Below are 23,965 nucleotides of genomic sequence, written 5' to 3'. Positions count from 1 at the left end.
AATCTGCCTTAGCGACCACCTGTCACGAGCGACTACTTGCAGAGGCCACAGAACTTTTCCCCCTATAATTTAACTGTGAAGAGCGATGACCTGTCATCTGCAACCAGTGACCACATTTTCTTACACCCTTCAGAGCTGGGTACCTAGCCAGCAGCTGCCACGCTCGGCTCTGCCCAGCTCTGAAGGCAGCGCCGCCGCCAGCAGCAGTGGAGAAGTAAGCGTTGCAATATCATACCTTTGAAAAAAGACCACCTCTCACAAGCGACCACTTTTGCTAACTCCCATAAGTGGTCTCTCTTGGCAAGTTTTTCTGTATGTATCAAATGAGAATAGTTCCTACTTAACAGTTTCCCTTTAAAGAAAAATATTTAAACCCTAAACTCAAGATACAAATGATACATTAAAAAAAATAACAACCAATCCGTGAGTCAGAGTTAAGGTGCTTGTGTTTTGATGAAATATACACTTCCTTCTACTTCATATGGATAATGTATTTATTATGTGGGTTGTGTAGGCTATAAGGTACACTTAACAATTCATTTCCTTGCTTTTAAGTGCTTGGATTTTGTAAGTGATCAGATGGGTGAGTATACTTTTGCCCCTGAGGCCTGGTCTACACTTAAAAGTTAGGTCGACCCAGCTGTGTTGCTCCGGGGTGTGAAGAATCCACCTGACCTAACCCTTCCCATCAGCGTAGGTAGTGTCTACACTGAAGTTTTCCAGCGGCACTGTGTCTCCAGAGACAAGCCCTGAGACAGCCTGAAGTCTTCTTTGAACCAAGAAGTTTGAGCTTGGAATAATCAAATTCTTCCTATAAACCATCAGTCAAAGATTTTAGCTAGTTCTGGTTCGTGGGAGCTTCACCCTGAGATGATAAAGATGTAGTGGCCCTGGGAACAAATAAATTGGATTTTTCTTCCTTGATTTGACCTCTTTTTAGTGTCTCTTGCTAATATTTTTGGTGCAGTTGTATTCCTGTCAAGGCTGAATCCCCACTCTGTCACTCCGAGTGCAGAAGTTCGGGCCTGCAAGGATTTTAAAAATTAATACTTGACACTCCAAACACTCCCAAGGTTACAGCTTTTCTCTGATCTTGGCTTGGTAAACTCTGCCACCACCCAAATGCAAAACCCGCCCCTTTGAACCCAGGAAGGAGCACTTGGGAATTCCTCCCTGTGGGGTACCCATAAGCCGCCTCCTCCTACCCCCCGGGGGAAGAGCTCAGAAATAAAACAAAGGAAATTAGCTGTGGCTACCAGCTAATCAAAGAACATGCACAAACCTCTTAGGACACCAAAAATCCAATCCTGTTCCTAAAAAAGCTAAATTTTATTAAAAACAAAAAGGAAAAAATTACATCTGGAACTTAGCCTTTTGCTAAATTTTAAAAGAGCAATTCCAAAAATTAAGCACCCAAAATAGCTTTCTTGGGGGTTCAGCTTAAAGGTTACAAGCAAACGAGCATCTGGGGTTAGCACAGAGGAGATCCACAGACCAAAATAAAAAAGAAACCTGATTGTGTCTGTCTAAACATTTCTTATCCAAATAATTTTTTCTAGATATGAAAGATGAATGTTCATACCTGGTTCAAGCCTTACACAGCATTGCTGCTCTGTCTCTGCAGCCCAGAGAACAACAGACAAAGGGAAAGTTTCTTTCCCAATTTTAAAAAGTTCTACCTTCCCATTGGCTCTTTTGGTCAGGTGCCCTCTCCTTTTCTTTTACCTGTTGGCTTGTTAACCCTTTACAAGTAAAGCAAGCAGAGAACAGACCAAGAGGGATTTTACAGCTAACTGGCTGGCTGGGTGTCCATCAAAGGGAGCTACCCCCTCCCCGCCCCCATCACAATTCCGTTGAGTTTATTGTGCAATTTTACACAGAAATTGATATGATGGTGCTTTCTGTAGTATCATCAACCTCAGGTATTCAGGAATCTTGCCTCAGAAAGTCATGCGATTTGGTTTAAATAGCATGAGATTAAAAAAAAAAACTTACCTTTTGGGTTCTATGTATTTGGGCGCCTGGGTTTTGAGCCTTTAGGATCACACTCAGATTACATTTTCAAGCTTTTCTCTCCAATCAGGAGGGCTAGGAGTTGATTTCTTATAAAATGAATGTGGAGAGTCTCCTGCAGTCACCTGACTCCAGGAGCCAAAGTTTTAAAAAAAGCACCAGATGGTGTGAGATTCGCTTTAAAATAGAGAGATTGGTGGCACGCAGGATTTCAGTATTGCATCGAGGGTGCAGGAGGGGGCTCCAGACTGGGGTAGAGTGTTGGGGTGCAAGAGGGGGTACAGGGTGCTGGCTCTGAGAGGGGGCTCAGTGATGGGGGTTGGGGTGTGGCCTGTTAGGATATAGATATTCAGGCCTGTCTGCAAAGCCTGTACTTTAAGAATTTAGGTATGTGTTTATCATTTAGCTAGTTATAGAGGTATAAAAGAAAGAATCAAAATCACTGTCTGCCTGTATAAGGCCTTTTCTCACTATGACAGTCTGAGGCCCTGTTCCTAGGCTAAGGCCTCTGGCTAAGCAGCAAGGCAGCCATAAACTGGGAATCATATGGTCACATCCTTATATTCCAAACTGGGCACATTGAAATAAGGTGCTATTGGGCTGTTAGGCATTATCAGGACAGGACTGTATTCCTATCACCTCCAGAGAAAGGGAAGTGCCTAGAAGATGTAAAAGGAAACTTAGTTTAATAACATCCTGTCTGGCAAGAACTCGCTTATCAATAGCTGGGATGTGAAATCCTCATTTCTTTTTCTATCACTGTAGTCCCCATTGTTTGTCTGTATAATCTCTGTCTGGTTCTGTGATTGTTTCTGTCTTCTGTATAATTAATTTTGCTGGGTGTAAACTAATTAAGGTGGTGGGATATAATTGGTTAAATAATCATGTTACGATATGTTAGGATTGGTTAGTTAAATTTCAGTAAAATGACTGGTTAAGGTATAGCTAAGCAGAACTCAAGTTTTACTATATAGTCTGCAGTCAATCAGGAAGAAAAGGGGGGAATGGGAACGGGGAATGGGGGAATTGGAATCATATTTTGCTAACGGGGGGAATGAGAACAGGGACACAGGCAAGGTTCTGTGGTGTCAGAGCTGGGAAGGGGGACACTAAGGAAGGAAACTGGAATCATGCTTGCTGGAAGTTCACCCCAATAAACATCGAATTGTTTGCATCTTTGGACTTCGGGTATTGCTGCTCTCTGTTCATGCGAGAAGGACCAGGGAAGTGAGTGGGTGAAGGAATAAGCACCCTAACACGGCCTCCCACTGGGCAGCACTTACCTCTGGCGGCTCCCGGTTGACAGCGGGTGCAGCGAGGCTAAGGCAGGCTCCCTGCCTACTCGGGCCCCACACCGCTCCCAGAAGGGGCCAATACGCCCCTGGGAGGGGCAGGGGACACGTGGCCCTCTCTGCAAGCACTGTCCCCGCAGCTCTCTCGGCTAATGGGAACTGCAGGAGCGGTGCTTGCAGGCAGGAGCAGCGCGGGGAGGGAGACCCCTGGCCACAGGTCTGTGCTGTCCACTTCTGGGAGCAGTGTGGGACCTGGGTAGGCAGGGAATCTGCCTTAGATGCAGCCACACTGCATCACTGGAGATCACGATCGACTGGGAGATCCTCTAGGATCGACCAGTTGATCGCGATCAATCGGTTGGTGACCACTGCTTTAGAGTGGTAAGAGTGGGGAGTTTCTGCTTGCTGCTCTCTCCACCTCATCCCACTGACTGCCCCCCTTTCACAAGTCTGTCCCTCCTTGTGGATTTCTCCTGCAAACATCTCTCGTGCGAGCTGAAGAGGAAGCAACAGTTGCCATGGTAACTGCATCTGCATAGTCTCCTTGGCTCCTGAACAAAGTTTTCTCCTCTCTGGACTGGCTGAGGGTGATTTCGCTGGGTTTGCTCCCAGGCAGCCTGAACAAGGAGTGTGAGCCTCGCACATGGCCAGCCCCGGGCTTGCTTTCCACTGGGTGCTGACGTAGACACAGCATTAGTGGAGGCATCTTCGCCCAGGACAGTGCTTGGCTGGCATCTCTCTGGCCCACCAGCTGAGTGTGACTGGCTTGAGCCATTGACTCAACCACCCTGCCTGCACAAGCCTGGCCTGGCCTGGCCCTGATAGTGTTTTGCTGTCCAAAGGGGGTCTCAACTCATTCCATGGGTTGTAACAGCCTTATGCCTTGTGGGGCAGGAGATTATCATCAGCCCATTTCACAGAGGGAAGACGGGCATGGAAAGGCTGAAGCCAGTGGTTTTTGAAGACATTTCTGTGGCTGCTCAGTGGAGCTATTGATTCCATCAGGTCTTTCCCAACAGCCTGGCAGCGAGGCATGTACTCAGCCACAGAATTGCATTGTCCTTCCATGCAAGGCTGACCACTCTCTTGCCTCCTTCCCTACCTGTCACAACCCCCTGCTCTCACCATTCCCTTTCCAGCTTCTCTTCCAAGCATCCAGATCCCCGCTCCATGTGGCACCTGTGGACCACAGTAACATCTCAGGCTCTAACAGTAGCTACCGGGAAAGGGCACCCTGGAGAAGAATGGCAGGGCAGGGGTTCTACAGAGTGCATCTCACAGCTCATCTGTTGCTCTGTGCCCTACTGCTGCAGCGTTGGAATGTGACCGGGTAAGGGTGGGTTCCTGGCTGGAATGACCAGACTGGTACATTTTCAACAAACACTTTCACTACAGAACACTGACTCCACAGTCAGCACAGCTGCAATGAGGAAATGTCCCCAGAAGAGAGAACTCATCGTAGTAGGTGAAGATGGGGTTTTATTCCACTCATTTGAATTGGGCACTGGAACCAGGGCATCCCGACGTGCTTCGCTCAATGAGGCACACACCAGAGGGATGTGCTCACAGACATTTTTCTTCTGAAGATGCCAGTGTCCCAGAACCAGACTGGGAAATAAGTGATGCCCTGTCCCAAGTCCCACTCCTTTGTGTTGCCCAAGTTACATGCTGTTCACATTCAGTTAGGCAGCTCTTCAGAATGCAAGTCTCTCCTCTCTCTCATGTTCTTTGATTAGCAATTGAGAGTTACCCCCCGCCCAGGTGTTTAACACCCCCATTCAGAGATGGTACCGCTGTGAGCATCTAGTCCAACCTCCTGTGTAACACAGGCCACACACTGGAGCAGTTCAGAAAAAGGGAGTGTCTGCCGCCATAGGCCACTGGATAGGTAGAGAGCAGTTGTTTATTCTGCAGAAGAAAATCCTAACTGTACCAGGGAACTGACTCAGAGCCTTTTGCTGCCTTAGGCCTTGTCTAGACTGCCACTTACAGTGTTGAAACTTTCTTCGCTCAGGGGTGTGAAAAAACACGTCCCTGAGCAATGCAAGTTTCAGCGCTGTAAAGTGGCAGTGTAGACAGTGCTGCAGCGCTGGGAGCTATTCCCCTCACGGAGGTGGTTTGATTATAGCGCTTTAACGTCGGCCATGCAGACGTACCCTTAGTAGAGGCCAACTGTACCAGAATCAAACAGAAATGTCTATAATGAGGCTGAAACCGTCCTGATCAGGTCCACAGCTGGTGTGCATTCATCTCTCTCCACCGAAGTCCGTGTGCCTTCTTTGCACTGCCATCTCCCCAGCTGCATTGGCTAGTGTCTGAAAACCCCTCTGCTGCACGCTTGAGCATGATGAACATGGGAGCAGGCTGCAACCACTCTACTGAATTGCTGTATTATTTAACTCTCTTCCTGGTTGATTTGTTATTAAATTATGGTTGGTGTTTCATTAGCAAGCCCCCTTGGGCATGTGGCTTATTAGTGAATTATTGGCTAGATCTTCGCATGTGTATCCCTAGAGCTCAGCAGAGGGATTGTGCTGATGAGCTGCTGGAGCAGATGGCTCTTTGGGCATTACAAGCCAGATTTGCAAGACAGCTCAGCTGCCACTTAAGCATCTAAGTAAGGAGCCAGGCTTGCCAGGGAGCTTGGCAAACTGGGCTGCTGAACTCCTTGGAGAACATGGCTCACATCGCCCCCAGCAGTTTGGTTGGAGATCTGTCACAGCCCCATCTTCCCGAAGCTTTTGGCACTTGCTGCAGCAGTCTAAGCACCAGTGACCTGGGGCATGAGTCCCTTTACCACTAAGGCATCCTTGGCTATGGCACTCTGTTGAGCCTCTCTGGAGAGCTTCATATCCATTGTATCCTGGTAACCTACCACGGGCTTCATTAACACCTTTGCCATAACAGTACACTGCCCTGGACTCACCATTTCTGTGCGACCCAAGCAAAATAAAGTCTCAGTAACCCAACAATCATAGTAATGTCAGGCTGAAAGGAACCTCGAGAGGTTGTCTAGTCCAGCACCTTGCACCAAGGCAGGACTGAGTAACCCTAGACCAGCCATGACAGCTGTTTGTCTCACATAAATGTTCGAGAAAGCAAAGTTTCTCAGAAGTCTGTCTCTTATACAGAAGAAGCCCAAATTAATCAGCACTGTGCATAGGCCAAGACAGGAGACATCGGACCCCACCATGTAGGAATCTGAACTCGACTTGTGTCATTACCCACTAAGAGCAGTGAATCAGAAAGATGGGTCCTAGCACTACACCATGCAGTTTCGTAGCTTGTACAGTGCACTGCAAAGCAGCCAAGATTATGCACAGAGACGGTCTTTGGGATTGGTGCATCAATCACCAGGTCCTCTTGTCCACAGCCTATCCTCTTGGGACACAAAATGTACTTGCAGACTCGCTCAGCAGAAATTTTGCAATAGACCACAAGTTGGAACTTCACAATTCCATAATTCAGAGATCAGACCAGAGATCACTTCGCATCGTAGATGAACAGCAAATGTTCTACATACTGCTCCAGAGGAGGCCTTGGTCTGGGCCACCACTCCCAGGGGATTGCTCTCCTACTCCCCTGGTCAGACCAACTTAGCCATGCCTTCCCTCCTCTACCACTTCTGCCTTGGATGCTGCACAAGGTCCAACGAGACAGAGTGGTGGTCATTCTGACCACACCCTGGTGGCCCAGACATTCTGGTTTCTCAATCTCCTCTGCATGTCCTCCTGCCCATCGATTCCCATTGCCAACTTCCCCAATCTGACCCAGTACAAGGCAAGAGCCAACATCCCAATGCACACATGCTACACCTCTGAATGTGGTATTTGGATGAGCATCCACTTTAGTACAGACATGTTCTTCAGCTGTACAACATGTTCTTTCCAGCATCAGGAAAGAGTCCACTGGGCAATGTTACCAAGCCAAGTGGAAATGCTTCGCAACTTGAGCTCAATGCAAAGGAGTCTTACCAGAATCCACAGGGGTCCCCCTCATTCTGAACGAAATTCTATCCTTAAAGTCATCAGGTCTCACCTGCAGTTCTTTGAGAGTCCACCTGGCGGCAATTAGTGCATTCCACCCTCTGGTGGAAGGTTGCTCTGTCTTTACACACCTGCTAACCGCTAGGTTTTGGAAAGGCCTCCCACCCATCCAACCAACTGTACCCCAATGAGACCTGAATCTAGTTCTCTCTCTGCTGATGAAGCCATCCTTTGAGCCATTAGCTTTGTGCTCCATGCCCCTTCTTTTCATGAAAGTCGCCTTCCTGGTTGCAATTACTTCCTCAAAATGGGTCAGCAAGCTCGGAGCTAAGATGGTGAACCCTCCTTTGATGATATTGCACAAGGATAAAGTCTCCCTAGGGCTACACCCCAAATTTTTGCCAAAGATGGTCTCCCAGTTTCACGTAAATCAAGCCATTCACATACCTGTTTTCTTCCTGAGACCACACACTTCTGCAGAGGAATGTCAACTCCATTCCCTCAACATACAGCGAGCTTTGGCCTTCTACCTGCAGAGAACTAAACAAATCAGAAAATCCCCTAGACTGTTTGTTGCAGTATCAGAGAGACTCAGGGTGGGGTGGAGGGGGGAACGGGACAGGCCATCGCCACCCAGAGCATCTCCAAATGGATTTCCTGTTGCATTATACACTACTACTAAGTGTCAGGCCTACCTCCCCTTACAGGGGTGTGATCTCACTCCACGAGAGCTCAGCCTTCAACTACGGCCTCCCTTCAAGATGTTCCATTTGTAGACATATGTAGAGCAGCCAAATGGAGTTCGGTTCACACCCTTGCAGCACGCTATGCCTTAGTGCAGGACTCGGCGGCAGATGCCTCCTTCAGCACAGCAGTTCTCCACATGACCATTCCATCCTCATCCTCGCACTGTCCTCCTCCAACTTAGGTACTGCTTGTCAGTCGCCCTCAGTGGAATACAATAGGGACCATCACTCGAAGAGGGAAAGGATGTTACTTACCTGTAACAGGAGGTTCTTTGAGATGTGTGGTCCCCATTTGTATTCCACTCCCCGCCCGCCTTCCCCTCTGCTGTGGATTGGTCAATTTTCAGTAGAGAAAGAACTGAAGATGAGGTCGGTCTGTCCCGCCCTTTATCGCCTCTGATGGAAGCACAAGGTGAGCCAGGGTGCGTGCGCAGACCAATGGACACTAACTTTCAAATTCTCTAACTCTGGACACATGGCACATGCGTAACCCCTCAGTGGAACACAGACAGGGACCATATATCTTGAAGAACCTCCAGTTACAGGTAAATAACCTCTTATGATAAGGCCTAAACTTACTGTAAAATCATTTCAATTAAATTAAAAAATATTATTAAGCAATATATGTTTGCTGCTGAAGTTTTACTGCTAGAAATCACTAGCTTAGCACCTGGAACTAGAGTCTGCTGAAGGGCTAACCTAGCTTTTCACAGCAGTTACAGAGTGAATATTTTCGTCATTTTAGTTTATTCAGTTAGTTCAGCTTAATGATTAGTAAAGTAAAGAAAACAATTGAGAATTGAAAAGGCAGGAAAGCTTGTTTTCCTCTTCCACTCTATGAATAAAAATTAGGGGTGAGAGGATGAGCTCTACTAGTTCTAAAATATTGAAGGACATGGTAACCAGAAACAATCAGTGAAATCTGCTAACTATAGATAACACTGAATTCAAATTTCCATCTGAATTGAGCTGGACACACATGAGAAGTAAAAAATTCATTATCTAGTAAATGACAAATGCATCATTCGCCATAATAAAAATATAAAAATGAAGAATCTGAACACATAGAATTTAAGCTTTATAGTTGCTTAAATAAATGTATATAGATACAGTGTATCCTCCTGGTAGCCAAAAGAAGCACCAAATTTGTTGTAACGGCTGTATGTAGTTGCAAATCAACATGTTTTAATGTCTACCAGACAACAAGAATCAGCCTTTCATTAGGAAAATAACTAAAAGTACAAATACAAAACAAGATTAAAACTAATTATTTAAATCGAGGTTTCCTGCTTACTGATTTAAATCATGATTAAAACTCGTGACTAAAATCACTTTAACATAAATCAGTCTGCCCCATGGGATAACCCTGGCACCTGTTTGCCGGAGAGGGTACAAAAGATGTGTGTGTGCTTTGGGGGCAGGGGAGTCTGTGCTGTAAGCTGGGCCCTCTTCTCTCTCAGTAACGGGCCACTCTTCTTTTTGCTCCAGTTACTGGGGAGCTTTGGCTTTGGGACAGGCTGTCAGGGCAACAGAGAAGTTGTGTGGCACTTACTAGCCAAGGGTTCTTTCCTTTAGTTTATGGATTTGCTTTAATTTAGTCCCCACAGCAAGTATCTGAGCAGCCTGATCCCCCCACAACATTCAAACTCCCCTTCACACATGCACGCACACACACCTCTGCCCTGCCTTGCCTGGTCTTGCCTTCTCTCAGCTCAAGATCAGACTGCTTCACTAGCTCTTCCTAGCACAAAACACAGGGGCTCCTCCCCTTCCCTCTCGCTTAGAGCCCAGCCATACAGTGACAATTAGACCATGTCTATTCCACCCCCCTGAGCAACATACATTTCTCCAGCATAAGTGATAGTGTGCTCCGCGCTATGTCGGCAGGAGAGTTTCTCCCACTAACAGAGCTACCACCGCTCAGTGGGGGTGGTTTAATGATGCCGGTGGGAGAGCTCTCTCCCATTGCAATAGAGTGGCTACACAAGAGGTTTTACAGCAGCGCACATGCATCAGTACAGCTGTGCCGCTGTAAGCTCTGTAGTGTAGACATAGCCTGAATCAGTCTCATCTGTTCCTCATTCATTTCAAATGCTCCCTGGCACTCACAGACATCAGAAAGAGTGTGTTCTGCGGCCAGCTGGGCATGAAAGAGCTTTGGGGCTGGGGGTTGCAGTCCAGGTCCAGTGGACAGGCTTCCGTGTCATTTGAAATCTCACCCCAGCTGGCCCCTTTGTTGGCAGTCTCAGCAGAGAGGCCAAGGGTCAAGTCTGAACTGCCCTCCCCCACAAAAGGTGTCCCAGGAGGGTGAGGTGTGTCAGCAGTGAGCAGCATGTAGGTGGGAGTCAGACTGTGCTAGGGGCAGATCTAGGCCTTTGCGATGCAGTCACGCCAGGCTGGCAGCACTGCACCACGCCAGGAGCTGCTCATTTGCTCCAGCCTCCTGGCTGGCTGGAGGCAGCAGAAAGGTTTAGAAGCTGTCACTCTCATTGTAGTCTCCAGGCACTGTTCTGTCAGATTCATCTGTATCTCGCGTCCATCAGTGGGTGTTCAGTGGTTTTGGGGAATTGTACTTTAGTGCTGTTATTGTGAAATTGCAGGCTGAGCCGGGGGTGGTTTCTGCCTTTCAAGTACTGGCTGTCGAAACCAATGCCTTAGTGCATACTGCTAATGTCTCAGGAAGGTGCCTGCTGCTGGGGGCAGCCTTTGAAGCTGGGCTGGGGTTTGTATGGGTGACTAACCAGTGCTCTTTAATCTGGGCCTCTTCTCCCTGCAGTGGGATCAGTTCTGAAATATACCATGCACCAAACTCCACTTCCCGGTGTGCTCTTGTAACAGGGGTGAGCATGTGAGTGCAGCTGTGCTGCCCAGCTCACATGGTGTGTGTGTGTGTGTGTTTGGGACATGAGCAACAATCTACTGTCCCTTACTCCATACTGCTCTACCTTCTTCAACACTCAGCCACTGCACAACATGCAGGGTACTCTGGAACAGTGGTTCTCAAACCTATTTGACAACGCCCCCTTCTTTGTGTTCACCCCTACACAAGTACATACACTAACAAAGAACATCCACATTCAGCTCTCAAGAAATATGAAAACCACTAAGGCACTGATTCAAACAGAGCCGTTTAAGTATACAGGAAAGTGAGATGCTGCTTACGGGCATTGCACTGTTGCTACTAGTGTGATGGGTGCTCCTGGTTTTTGGAGCAGAGCAATTCCACAAATGAGCCAGCGATCCATTGTAATAGGAGCAGGAGCAAAAGCAAAACTGTGATTGTGGTCGATGCTGGGGTGACCAGATGTCCTGATTTTATAGGGACAGTCCCAATATTGGGGGCTTTTTCTGATACAGGCGCCTATTACCCGCATCCCCGTCCCGATTTTTCACACTTGCTATCTAGTCACCCTAGTCGATGCTTACAATTACATGTGCGCACTGTGCCATAGCAAACGAATTAATGTACAGATGGCAATGACTTTGTATAATGCTATGCACGCTTAACAGAAATCTATCAAAATGCACAGCGCCACCGGAGGACATGGTATATCTGGAGGAATCAGCTTTGCTAGTTATTCATTGCTGTGGGTAAAATGTGTGCAGTACGTTTTTTTTTTCCTACGCGCGCCCCCCCACCCCCAAGAATACATTGGGTGCATTTGAGAACCTCTGCTCTGGCACACGCTGGAACGACCAGGGCGATTGCCTCTCAGCTTAAGGCATGTAAATGTGTTTGAGTCAGACTGTGATTTCCTGAGACAGGGCTCAAATAATCCCAAAGGGGGGGACACTGACCAGCCTGCACCAGATTCGGAGTTACTCTATGTCGGTGACATAGCGATATACTGTACTACCAGCCTTCAGCCGTTAGTATTTCGTATTTATGTTGTGGAGTCCCTAGCGACCCCCAGGCCTGAACCAGGACCCCATTGTGCTAGTGCTGTACAAACACAGCACAAAGAGACAGTCCTGGCTTCAAAGAGCTGGCAACCTAAGGACAAGACAAGAGACAGACAGACAGATGGGGAGAACAAGGACACAGTGAGACGGATTGGTCACCATGATAGCCCGTGGTCTCAGCGTGCCAGAGCCTGACCGTTGTCAATACCTTCTGTCCCCAAGGGCCTCCAAGTGCTTACCACGCGGAAGTGCACGTCAGCACCCCAGCACAGCAGTGTGGGCTGAGAACTGCTTAAAGTAGAACCTGCAGGGGGCTTGGAGAGGCCGAGCAGGAATTTTCTGGGTCTGAGCAGCTAGTTTAACAACCAGTCAACCCCCCTTTCCGTTTGTAGAGATCAATGTCTGAGGGGTTCTTGCTGTGCCATAGGATGTACCACATCTTCCTAGAGATCAGTTCATGGAGCTCCAGTGCTGCCCAACCCACAGTCACACGGACCCATCCCCACCATGCTGACCCACCTCTGCCCCTGTTGGTGCTCACATAATGTCCCTGCCCTGTGGAGATGTGAGAGCTGGGACATGTTTCGTGTAGTTCTCATTGCCTCTGTGCTGGTCAGTGTAGCCAGTTAGTTCATTCTATCATCCACATATCATTGTATTAAGTGATGTTATGGTCAGTTCATATACAGTCAATGTTAAATAGATTGAAGTTGTAGGATTATAGATGTATAGCATTGACAAGTATTTAGCAGTGATGAGTGTGTGTTAGGTCGATAAGGAAAGCAAGGCTGAAATGCACGGCCTACAGGCTGAGACCTGTAAGATGTCAGCTTAGCCATGCTAGGCCATAGGCATCAGAATACTTAACATGAGTGAGTGACCTAGGAATAGCCCTATGCCCATAAAGTCACAAGGTTACTGTAAAGATGGGCCAATAGGTGATTGCAACAGACCACAACGTATTGTCTGAGACCACAAGACACCTGATTGTAACATCAAGGAAAGTCTGTGTTGACCATATGGTATACTTAGTGCATAGATGCTAATGACAATAAGAGGAACTATAAACAACCGATAAAACAGGGCACCCTAATGTTCCTGGGGTGTAGAAGTACAGACTAGGAAAAGAGGGCTGACACCTTCATGCATATGCATAAGGCATTAGGCATAGGTAGAATTGCAATGTATAAAGGGTTCCTTGGTTGGGTAAAAATGGGAATATTCACAGGAAAACCCCAGCAGCAGCTCACCCCCTACTGATGATCAGTTGGTGAGAGGTAGCATCATTCCCACGAATGTCATTGAGGACGTGAGGATGACTGCAGGTATAATTACTGCATAGGTTTGTGGAGGGTTTCTATAGGCTTGAGTAATTGTAACTTTGTTTAGTGCTTTAATAAAACTTTGTGCTGGTGATTGTCTCTGCGGTTGGTATCCTTGGACTTTGCGTGTCCCTAGAGCCTCCCCATTTGAGAAAAGCACCAGAGGCAATTTTGCTATGTTGAGCTTGAAACTGTTGTGACTCGAGCCAAACCCACGGTGGTATAAGACAACATCGCTACATTCACTTTAAATGAAAGGGTACATTAGCCACTGGTCACAGCCAGCTGCATGGGGCAAAAGGCCAGCAAATGCTCCAGGAACGCATAGTGATCACTGGATGGCAGTTTGGGAAGCAGCGGGGTGGGGTGTGGATATGGACTAGCCCTGAAAGGGTGTGCGTGCTCTGTGGTCCAGCCCTGTGGGCTAGCACCCCAATTTATGAGTGACTTGCTTACATCTTTGCCTAGGTACTTTTTTTCTCTGAAGATTTGCAATAAAAGTGGATGATGAATGTAACATCCCATCTCCCCCGAAAAGGTGTCACCGTGTCGTTAGTGCTACCAGGAGTTGGCATTGCAGCCAGCCAGGGCACTGAGGAGGGGGCTGCCTTTCTTGAGCTTCCAACACAGGATACTGGTGTAGTGGTGGTGTTGGTCCCAGCTGGTATGGCATACAGTCACTCTTCGCTTAACGTTGTAGTTATGTTCCTGAAAAATGCGACTTTAAGCGAAACAATGTTAAGTGAATCCAATTTCCCCATAAGAATTAATGTAAATGGCGGGGTTAGGTTCCAGGGAAATTTTTTTCACCAGACAAAAAAACTGTGTGTGTGTGTGTGTGTGTATACACACACACACACAGTATACATCATTTTAAACAAACAGTTTAATACTGTACACAGTGATGATGATTGTGAAGCTTGGTTGAGGTGGTGAAGTTAAAGGGTGGAAGAGGGTGGGTGGGATATTTCCCAGGGAATGCCTTACTGCTAAATGATGAACTAGCTTTTGGCTGAGCCCTCAAGCATTAACACATTGTTGTTAATGTAGCCTCACACTCTACAAGGCAGCACAAACGGAGGGAGGGGAGACAGACACACACCCTGTGTGTGGGAGAGAGAGAGAGAGATGCACGTTGCCCCTTTAAATACCCTGACCCCACTCTTAAGTACATTGTCTTTTTAAGTCGATCAGGAAGTGGAGACAGCAGCTGCTGCCCCAAGCTCTCTCTTTCTGTGTCCCCACCCTGCTGTATATGGAGAAGGGGTAAGCAGGGTGCAGGAGCAGAGGGACACGCTGACATTAGCCCCACCCCTTTCCCCCCTCTGCACAGCAAACAGGAGGCTCCTGGGAGCAGCTCCAAGGCAGAGGGCAGGAGCGGCACATAGTGGTGGGGGAGGGACAGCTGAACTGCCGGAAATTGATAGCCTGCTGGGCAGCTGCTGCACAGGGAACTTAGGGGAGCAGGGAGCTGATAGTGGGGCTGCCGGTCCACCCTGGTTCCAAGCCCCCACCAGCTAGCTCCAACGGGCTGCTCTTCCTGCAAGAAGTGGACAAAGCAGGCGGCTGCCAAAGGATGAGGTTAAAAGGGAGCATTGCACAACTTTAAACGAGCATGTTCCCTAATTGATCAGCAACGTAACAATGAAACAAGTTAACCGGGAGGACTTTAAGTGAGGAGTTACTGTATTGTGTATCAGTGTCCCTGTCGTATGCTCTGTGTGTGTGTGTGAGAGAGAAGAAGGGAGCAGGAGACTGACAAGGAGAGCAAGACCCTTGTGGGCTAGAATGTGCGTGCTTCTGTTTGCACGTGTGTGTGTTTGTATGCATACATGCATGTGTGGGTGTGCCTGTGTGTGCGAGTGTACGAGAACCTTCCTTTGCCCTCCGCCCCCGCGCCGGCAATTGGGTGCTGGTTGGTGGGAGGACGCAGGCAGGTGGTGCAGGGGGTTCACTGGCCTTTCCCTTGCCTCCCCCAGTACGAGTTTAAAGCCAAGAACATCAAGAAGAAGAAAGTGAGTCTCCTGGTGTCAGTGGATGGGGTGAAGGTCCTGCTGAAAAAGAAGAAGAAGGTAAGAAGCTCCTCCCCCCCGAGCCAGTGGTGCCTGTGTGGCGGGGTCCCCTCCACCTGCGGGGACATGTCTGGGCCCCTTAGTGTGAGTGATGGGACTATGGCTGTTGTAGGCTCTCGAGTGTGTCCTGCCAACTGGCCTCTTGGGAAGAGGTGTGGGGGAGTTGCCCCTGCAGCCCAGTGCAGAGCTTTGGCTAGCTGCGCGCCTGGCGTGGAAAGGGCCTGTCTGTTTACTGAGGCTTTGCAAGGAACAAGCCCTTTGGCTGCAGGGGGCCTAGAGGGGCTGCAGGGATTGACCAGGCCCAGCCTGCAGCAGACACACTGCTTGCCTCAGGCTGCAGCTAGTTCTCTGTGGGAAGCCAGTGGTCACTGCCCTGGTACCAGGCCCAGAGGGAGGGGGAATTCATACCCAACTCCTCTCTTTTCTGCCAGGGCAGCCTGCAGGGCTATGGATGAGGGAGCTGCAATGTCATTAGTAGAAAGCAGCGTGGGGGAGGGAGCGAGCCTCAGCCCCCAGGGTTACACTGGTATCTCCCCAAGAGCTCCCGGGTTAGTATGGGCCAGCCCTGGCCTGGGGGGGAGGGGCGGGGGAGACACCTTTCGCATTGCCCCATTGGCTGAGCCCGGGAAGTACCAGCGTCTGAGCAGCACCATCTGGGAGTGGTGCCTAGTCAGCTGTGGCCGGCCAGGCAGGCACATGGTCTGCCGCTGATCCCTGCGAGGCCTCACTTTGCTGCCTAGCCCAGTGTCACCATGGGCACCAAGGCAGAGTGCCCATGCAAACCCTGCCCCCCCCCCCCCGCCCAGCTGGCTGCATTGTACCCTGCAGTGCCCAGATGAGAGTGGGGATCCAAGGGCTGGGTAGTGGGGGGCGTCCAGCCCAAATAGCAGGATTCACCTTCTGCCATGGCTACACTGGTGTGAAGGGGCAGGAAATAGCCCCCGTGTGGCTGGAGAGTGAGTGCTGGCTCTGCCCTCGGGCAGAAAGTGTCCTGGTGGGCGGGTGTGCTGGTGGGAGGAGCTGAGGCAGTCCAGCGCTGCAGCGGCTCAGACAGGGCCCTGGCCCTGGTAGCCCCTGGCTAGCAGTGGTGTAAGCTGCCTCCCCTCTGTTCCAGTCCTGGAGTGAGTCAGGCCCAGGGAGCAAAGAGAGCGGGTTTGCAGTAGGGAGCCCACAGTGGGCCAGCTGTGTCCCTCCTCCCCAGAGCAGGGCTGGCCTTGCACACTGGAAGGGAGCAGTGCTCCACTTTGGCCCAAGCAAGCTGGCCCATTGCATGCTGGGAACAGCACCTTGGTAGTAACAATGAAGGTGCTGACAACCTGCATCTGTGGGGGCCCTGGCCAAAGTGGACCCCACAGAGGAGGCCAATAAGCCACAACCAGTGAGACCTGTGGGACGTGGCCTGCGTGCCGCAGGAGGGTATGAAATACGTCCCAGTGAGCTGTACAGGGTTGGGGAACAGTCTCCTCAAGGGAAGGGATGGAGGCAAAATATAAACATGATCATCAATACCTTTTAATGGTCCATGGCTCATGGGTAGTGCCCTACCAAATTCACAGCCAAGAAAAACCCATCACAGAACGTGAAATCTGGTCTCCCCCCATGAAATCTGGTCTTTTACCCTATACTATACAGATTTCACCAGTGTTTCTCAAACTGAGGGTCTTGACCCAAAAGGGAATTGCAAGGGGGTTGCAAGGTTATTTTAGGGGGGTCGTGGTATCACCACCCTTATTTCTGCACTGCTGCCGTCAGAGCAGGGCGGTCGGAGAGTGGCGGCTGCTGACTGAAGGCCCAGCTCTGCAGGCAGCAGCGCAGAAGTAAAGGTGGCTACACCATACCATGCCATCCTTACTTCTGTGCTGCTGCTAACGGGCTTCTGCCTTCAGAGCTGGGCTCCTGGCCAGCAGCCGCCGCTCTCTAGCTGCCCATCTCTGAAGGCAGCGCCGCCACCAGCAGCGCCGAAGTAAGGGTAGCAGTACCGCAACCCCTCCTCCAATAACCTTTCGACACCCCACGTGCTCTTTTTGGGTTAGGACCCCTACAATTACAACACCATGAAATTTCAGATTTAAATAGCTGAAATCATGAAATATAATTTTTTAAAAATCTTATGACCATGAAATTGACCAAAATGGATCGTGAATTTGGTAGGGTCTGTAACGATGCTGCCTCTGGTGGGACACAACTGAGAGCATTAATTCAGGACAAATTGCTTAGGGCAGGGCAGTTACAGCCCAAGGTTGGGTTTCCTTTACTATCAAGGCACACCAAATCAGCCAAACAGAGATGACCCTGGTTTTACCGCACTGGCTAACCAGAAGTCATACAAGCAATTCCCTCAGACACTCCAGTTTCCCAGTATCACCACCAGCAGCCACTTCTTATGGAGACGAATAGTTATGAAAGCCAATACCCCAGTAAAAGAAAAAAGGTTCTCCCAATCCCAAAGGACCAAGCCCCAGACCCAGGTCAATATACAAGTCAGATCTTACCCACAAATCATGCTGTTGCCAATCCTTTTGAATCTAAAACCTAAAGGTTTATTCATAAAAAGAAAGAAATATAGATGAGTTAAAATTGGTTAAATGGAATCAATTACATACAAAAGGAGTACTTGTGTCACCTCAGAGACTAACCAATTTATTTGAGCATAAGCTTTTTGTGAATACAGACTAACACGGCTGCTACTCTGAAACCTGTCAATTACATACAGTAATGACAAAGTTCTTGACTGAGGCTTGTAGCAGTGATGGAATAAACTGCAGGTTCAAATCAAGTCTCTGGAGTACATCCAAGCCTTTGATGGGTCATTCCGTCCTTTGTTCAAGTTTCAGTGTAGCAAAGTTCCTCCAGAGGTGAGAAGCAGGATTGAAGACAAAAGATTTCCAGGACCTTTTATATTCTTTGTCTTGTGGGCGGAAACCCCTTGGTTCTCCTGTGCAAAATCACAGCAAAAGATGGAGTTTGTAGCCACCTGGGCAAGTCACATGTCCATGCATGACTCAGTTTGCAGGTGGCAGCCATTGCTCACGTGCTACCTTGAACGTCCCAGGAAGACTTCTCATATGTGGATTGGAGTCTCCCAAGGTCCATTGTCAGTTACGTGTTTCTTGATTGGGTACTTAATCTTCAAATTCCTTTCTCAAGAAGCTGACCAAATGCTTCACTAATGCTACTTAGAATCAAACACATTGAGATACAGGTACATGGCCAGTATTTATAACTTCAATTACAAAAATGATACACATATACAGATCGCATAATCATAACCAGCAAATCATGACCTTTTCATAGACATCTCACACGACAACCTTTGTGCAATATTTGCTACAAATATATAACAGTGGTTGCAACAATGATCTGTATGGTTACATTTCATGTCAATAACGTCACAGGGCCCTACTCATTGGTCCATTTCAGGAGCAAGAAACAGGAGCAGCTGAGGGAGAGAATTAGCCTGACGTGCCATGGACATGATTATTTAATTAACACTTGTTAATGAGGATAAAAGTAGGCTCCATTCACATAGCAACCCTGAGACATTCGTACAGCAACATTGGGAAAGGGCAGAAGAGAGAATTTTTCAAACAGAGATGGGCTAGTTCCAACGGGAAATAATTGCAGTGTCCCAGCAGCACCCAATACGGAGCTGCCTGAGCATCCACACGCCCAATGCAGGCCCCTCAGAGGAAGGGGAATGCATCATCAGTGTCATAGCAAACACCATCGTGGCCTTGGCATCGACCGTCATGGACCACCTGCTTCCTTGGGCAAAGAGAGGACATGGCTGGGACTGGGTGTGTGTGAGGGTGACTGGGGGACAGGGCTGGGACTGGGGTATGTGTGAGGGTGACTGGGGGACAGGGCTGGGACTGGGGTATGTGTGAGGGTGACTGGGGGACACGGCTGGGACTGGGGGTGTGTGAGGGTGACTGGGGGACACGGCTGGGACTGGGGGTGTGTGAGGGTGACAAGGGGACACAGCTGGGACGGGGCGGGGGGTGAGGGGGACTGGGGGACATGGCTGGGACTGGGGGACCCCTTGGAAGGGGAGGGGACACAGCTGGGACTGGGGGGGGGCAGCCATGGGTGAGGAGCAGAATCCCACCCCATGCCACACAGCCCCCCAGCCCCAGGCTGTGCCCCTGTCAGAGTTCCCTTCCTACTCTGAACTCTGGGGTACAGATGTGGGGACCCACATGAAAGACCCCCTAAGCTTATATTCTACCAGCTTAAATTAAAAACTTCCCCAAGGCACAAATTCCTTTCCTTGTCCTTGGATGGTATTGCTGCCACCACCAAGTGATTTATACAAAAATTCAGGAAAGGGTCACTTGGAGTCCCTATTCACTCAAAATATTCCCCCAAGCCGCTTCACGCCATTCCTGGGGAGGCTTGAGAATAATATACTAACCACTTGGTTACAATGTGAGCACAGACCAAACCCTTTGGTTTTTAGGACACTGAAAATTAATCAGGTTTCAGAGTAGCAGCCGTGTTAGTCTGTATCCGCAAAAAGAAAAGGAGTATTTGTGGCACCTTAGAGACTAACGAATTTATTTGAGCATAAGCTTTTGTGAGCTGTAGCTCACGAAAGCTTATGCTCAAATAAATTCGTTAGTCTCTAAGGTGCCACAAGTACTCCTTTTCTTTTTTTGAAAATTAATCAGATTTTTAAAAGAAGAATTTTATTATAAAGAAAAAAGTAAAAGAATCACACCTGCAAAATCAGGATGGAAGGTAACTTTACAGGGTAATAAAAAGATTTAAAACACAGAGGACTCCCCTCTGGACTCAGCTTCACAGTTACAAAACAGGAATAAAACTCCCTCTTAGCATAGGGGAAATTCACAAGCTAAAACAAAAGATAACCTAACTCATTTTCTTGCCTCACTTACAATTTCTGTAATTCTTAGATGGATTATTTCAGGTACATTTTCAGGAGATGATGTCTCTGCTTGGCTTCTTTCTCTGTCTGGAGAGTGAACTAACAAAGAGAGCACAAACAAAACCTCCCCACCGCAGATTTGAAAGTATCTTCTTTCCTTATTGGTCCTTTTGGTTAGGTGCCAACCAGGTTATTTGAGCTTTTTAACCCGTTACAGATAAAGAGATTCAGTATAGCTGCAAGGAGGGATTTTATGCTACCCTTATCTTTATGTTTATGGCATGCCACCCAAATCACAGGCGGTGCTGGACAGCCTGTTTCACACTGGCTGTGATTTCTTCCTCGAGCTCTAGGACAGTGTTTCCCAAACTTGGGACGCCGCTTGTGCAGGGAAAGCCCCTGGTGGGCCGGACCGGTTTGTTTACCTGCCGCGTCCACAGGTTTGGCCGATCACGGCTCCTACTGGCCACAGTTCGCCACTCCAGGCCAATGGGAGCTGCGGGAAGCAGTGGCCGGTACGTCCCATGGCCCCATTGGCCTGCAGCAGTGAACCGTGGCCAGTGGGAGCCGTGATCGGCCGAACCTGTGGACGCGGCAGGTAAACAAACTGGCCGGGCCCACTAGGGGCTATCCCTGAACAAGCGGCATCCCAAGTTTGGGAAACACTGCTCTAGGAGAAAAGAGTTAATGAGACACATGCACCTTTAGCCATACTACTGATTATATAAAAACTAACAATATTTTTACATTTTAAGGATGATTTTAACCAGTTGATTCTGGGAAACTTTCATGGGAGAGTGCATCAGCCACTTTGTTAGAAGACCCTGAAATGTGTTGTATTTCAAAATCAAAATCTTGGAGAGCTAAACTCCACTGAAGAAGTTTTTTGTTAATTTTTTTTGACTGTATGAAGCCACTTCGGTGCAGCATGGTCGATTTGCAGGTGGAAACGCCATCCCCAAAGGTATGGGCGTAGCTTTTCCAGAGCGTACACAATGATGTAACATTCCTTTTTGGTGATTGACCAGTGGCTTTCCCTCTTAGACAGTTTTTTGCTGAGAAACATGACAAGATAGAATTCTTGATACGGTCCTTCTTGCATTAAGACTGCTCCCACACCACACTCGGACGCATTTGTGGTTACTAGGAAAGGTTTGTCAAAGACTGGGCCCTTAGCACAGGGTTAGACATGAGTGTCGCTTTAAGCTGATTAAAGGCCTTCTGACGCTCTTTAGTCCACTGAACTGCATTTGGCTGTTTGGTTTTATTTGGTCAGGTGTGTCCATGGTGTAGTGATTTGGCAGTAGTGCAGTACAAATTGCCTGTAATATCCGGCCAAGCCTAAGAAGGATTGGACCTGTTTCTTTGATTTTGGGACAGGCCACTTTTGGATAGCATTAACTTTGGCCTGCACGGGGTTGATAGTTCCTTGACCCACCTGGTGTCCAAGGTACGTTACTCTGTTTAGGCCTATTTGACACTTTTTAGCCTTAACAGTTAGTTCTGCCTCCCTTATGCACTCGAAGACGTTTCGTAGATGCTCCAGGTGTTCTGTCCATGAATCAGAAAATATGGCTACATTGTCAAGGTAGGCGACTGCAGATTCTCCCAATCCCGCTAGGAGACTATCTACAAGTTTCTGGAAGGTGGCAGATACATTTCGCAGCCCGAAAGGGAGTACATTAAATTCATACAGCCCGAAGTGTGGTGAAGGCTGACCTTTCCTTGACGGATTCATCTAGCGGTACCTGCCAGTACCCCTTGGTTAAGTCCAAGGTAGAGATGAACTGGGCCCGTCCAGTTTCTCTAATAGTTCATCTGTGCGTGGCATTGGATAGTTGTCTGGGTGAGTTACAGCATTTAGCTTATGGTACTCCATGCAAAAGCGTATTTCCCCATCTGGTTTGGGAACGAGAACCACTGGAGGGCCACTTTCAGAGGGAAGGATTACACCCATCTGTAGCATGTCCTGGATCTCCCGTTCTATAGCAGTTTTGGCTTGAGGAGCCACCCGGTAAGGTTGGGCTCTAATTGGGCAATCATTACCTGTGTCAATGGAGTGGTATGCCTGTTCGGTCCGTCCTGGGGTAGCTGAGAACATCGGTGTGAAGCTAGCGCACAGCTCCTTGATCTGCTGTCGCTTCATACGCCCAAGGGTCATGGAGAGGTTCACCTCTTCCATGCCACCGTCACTTTTCCCTTTGTAGTAGACACCTTCAGGCCACTCAGCATCATCTCCTCCCTGGGCAGTTAACTGACAAATCTTTAATTCTCTGGAATAAAAGGGCTTTAGAGAATTAACATGGTATACTTTAGGCTTTAGATTTGAGATGGGGGATGCTATGAGATAGTTAACAGCTCCCAGAGGTTCTTGGTCCGTAAATGGCCCTTCCCACAATGCTTCCATCTTATGGGCCTGGAGCGCCTTCAAGACCATGGCCTGGTCCCCTACTTTGAAGGAACGCTTTCTGGCATGTTTATTATACCAGGCCTTTTGCTCTTCCTAAGCGTCTTAGGTTTTCTCTAGCAAGGGCTAAAGAGTTTCAGAGGGTGTTTTGTGGGTTGTGGTCCAGAATGTTACTTCCTGGAGAAGGCGTAAACCCCTCCCATTGCTGTTTCACCAACTGTAATGGGTCCTTAACCTCGTGGCCATACACAAGTTCAAATGGTGAAAACCCCAAACTGGGGTGTGGTACAGCCCTGTAGGCAAAAAGGAACTGCTGCAACACTAGGTCCTAATTGTTGGAGTGCTCATTTACGAATTTACATATCATGGCCCCCAAAGTTCCATTAAACTTCTCCACCAGGCCATTTGTTTGATTGTGGTAAGAGGTGGCAACCAAGTGGTTCACCCCCTGAGCTTCCCAAAGGCTTTTCGTGGTCCCTGCCAGGAAATTAGTTCCCAAATCTGTAAGGATGTCGGAGGGCCAACCTGTCCTGGCAAAAATGTCTGTTAATGCCTGGCACACACTTTTAAACCTAGTGTTGCTTAGAGATACTGCTTCCGGCCATTGGGTGGCAAAATCCATGAAAGTCAGTATGTACTGCTTTCCTTGGGTGTCTTTTTCGCAAAAGGACCCCAAATATCCAGAGCTACTCACTGAAATGGAACCTCAATGATGGGGAGTGGCTGGAGAGGGGCTTTGACCTGGTCTTGGGATTTTCCCACTCTTTGGCACACCTCACAAGACCGGACATAGGTAGAAATGTCCTTGCCCATTCCCTCCCAGTGGAATGACCTCCCCAAACTGTCTTTGGTCCTGTTCATCCCAGTGGCCATGCTGGGGTTATCGTGGGCTAAGCTTAAGAGATTTGCCCGGTACTTAGTTGGAACTACCAACTGTCTTTGAGGATGCCAGTCCTCCTGGTGCCCACCAGAAAAAGTTTCCTTGTATAGAAGTCCTTTTTCTACAACAAACCAGAATTGATTAGAAGAGCTGAGAGGCGGTGGGTTGCTCCGAGCCGCTGTCCAAGCTCCCTGGAGGCTTTCACCTGCTTATTGCTCTGCCTGGAACGGTTCCCTTGATGCTGGCCAGAGACATCAGTTCCTCACTGGATTGTAGACTTGGGCTTGGTCCCCCTGGAAGCGATGTAGGTGACGGAGCTATTTCCGTGGACTGTGAACCCCTCTCTGTTGGTGCACTATGTTGTATTTCAGCCTCTTGTGCAGGTTTAGCTGCTGCTCCCAGGGCAGGCTCGCTGGTGCCCTCTGGCATTGGAGGTGTAGATGGGGTTGCAAGCGC

General features: G+C 48.6%; 1 protein-coding gene across 11 annotated transcripts in view; it reads left to right on the top strand.

The window, feature by feature from the left end:
• LOC102945167 (nitric oxide synthase 1 adaptor protein) overlaps positions 1–23,965 on the top strand; it is a 188,816-nt gene that overhangs the window by 91,662 nt on the left and 73,189 nt on the right. For 8 of the 11 annotated variants that reach the window (XM_043520861.1, XM_043520860.1, XM_043520859.1 and 5 more), the window contains one exon: positions 15,242–15,334. The exons of the other annotated variants lie outside the window; for them this stretch is intronic. In XM_043520861.1, the coding sequence (XP_043376796.1) occupies positions 15,242–15,334 (93 nt within the window). The remainder of the gene's footprint in view (positions 1–15,241; positions 15,335–23,965) is intronic. 11 annotated transcript variants of the gene reach the window in all.

Source organism: Chelonia mydas, chromosome 8, assembly GCF_015237465.2.
Source record: "Chelonia mydas isolate rCheMyd1 chromosome 8, rCheMyd1.pri.v2, whole genome shotgun sequence".
Classification (NCBI taxonomy): Eukaryota; Metazoa; Chordata; order Testudines; family Cheloniidae; genus Chelonia; species Chelonia mydas.
Note: the sequence above shows the minus strand (reverse complement) of the source record. Positions and strands in the feature narration are given on the sequence as shown.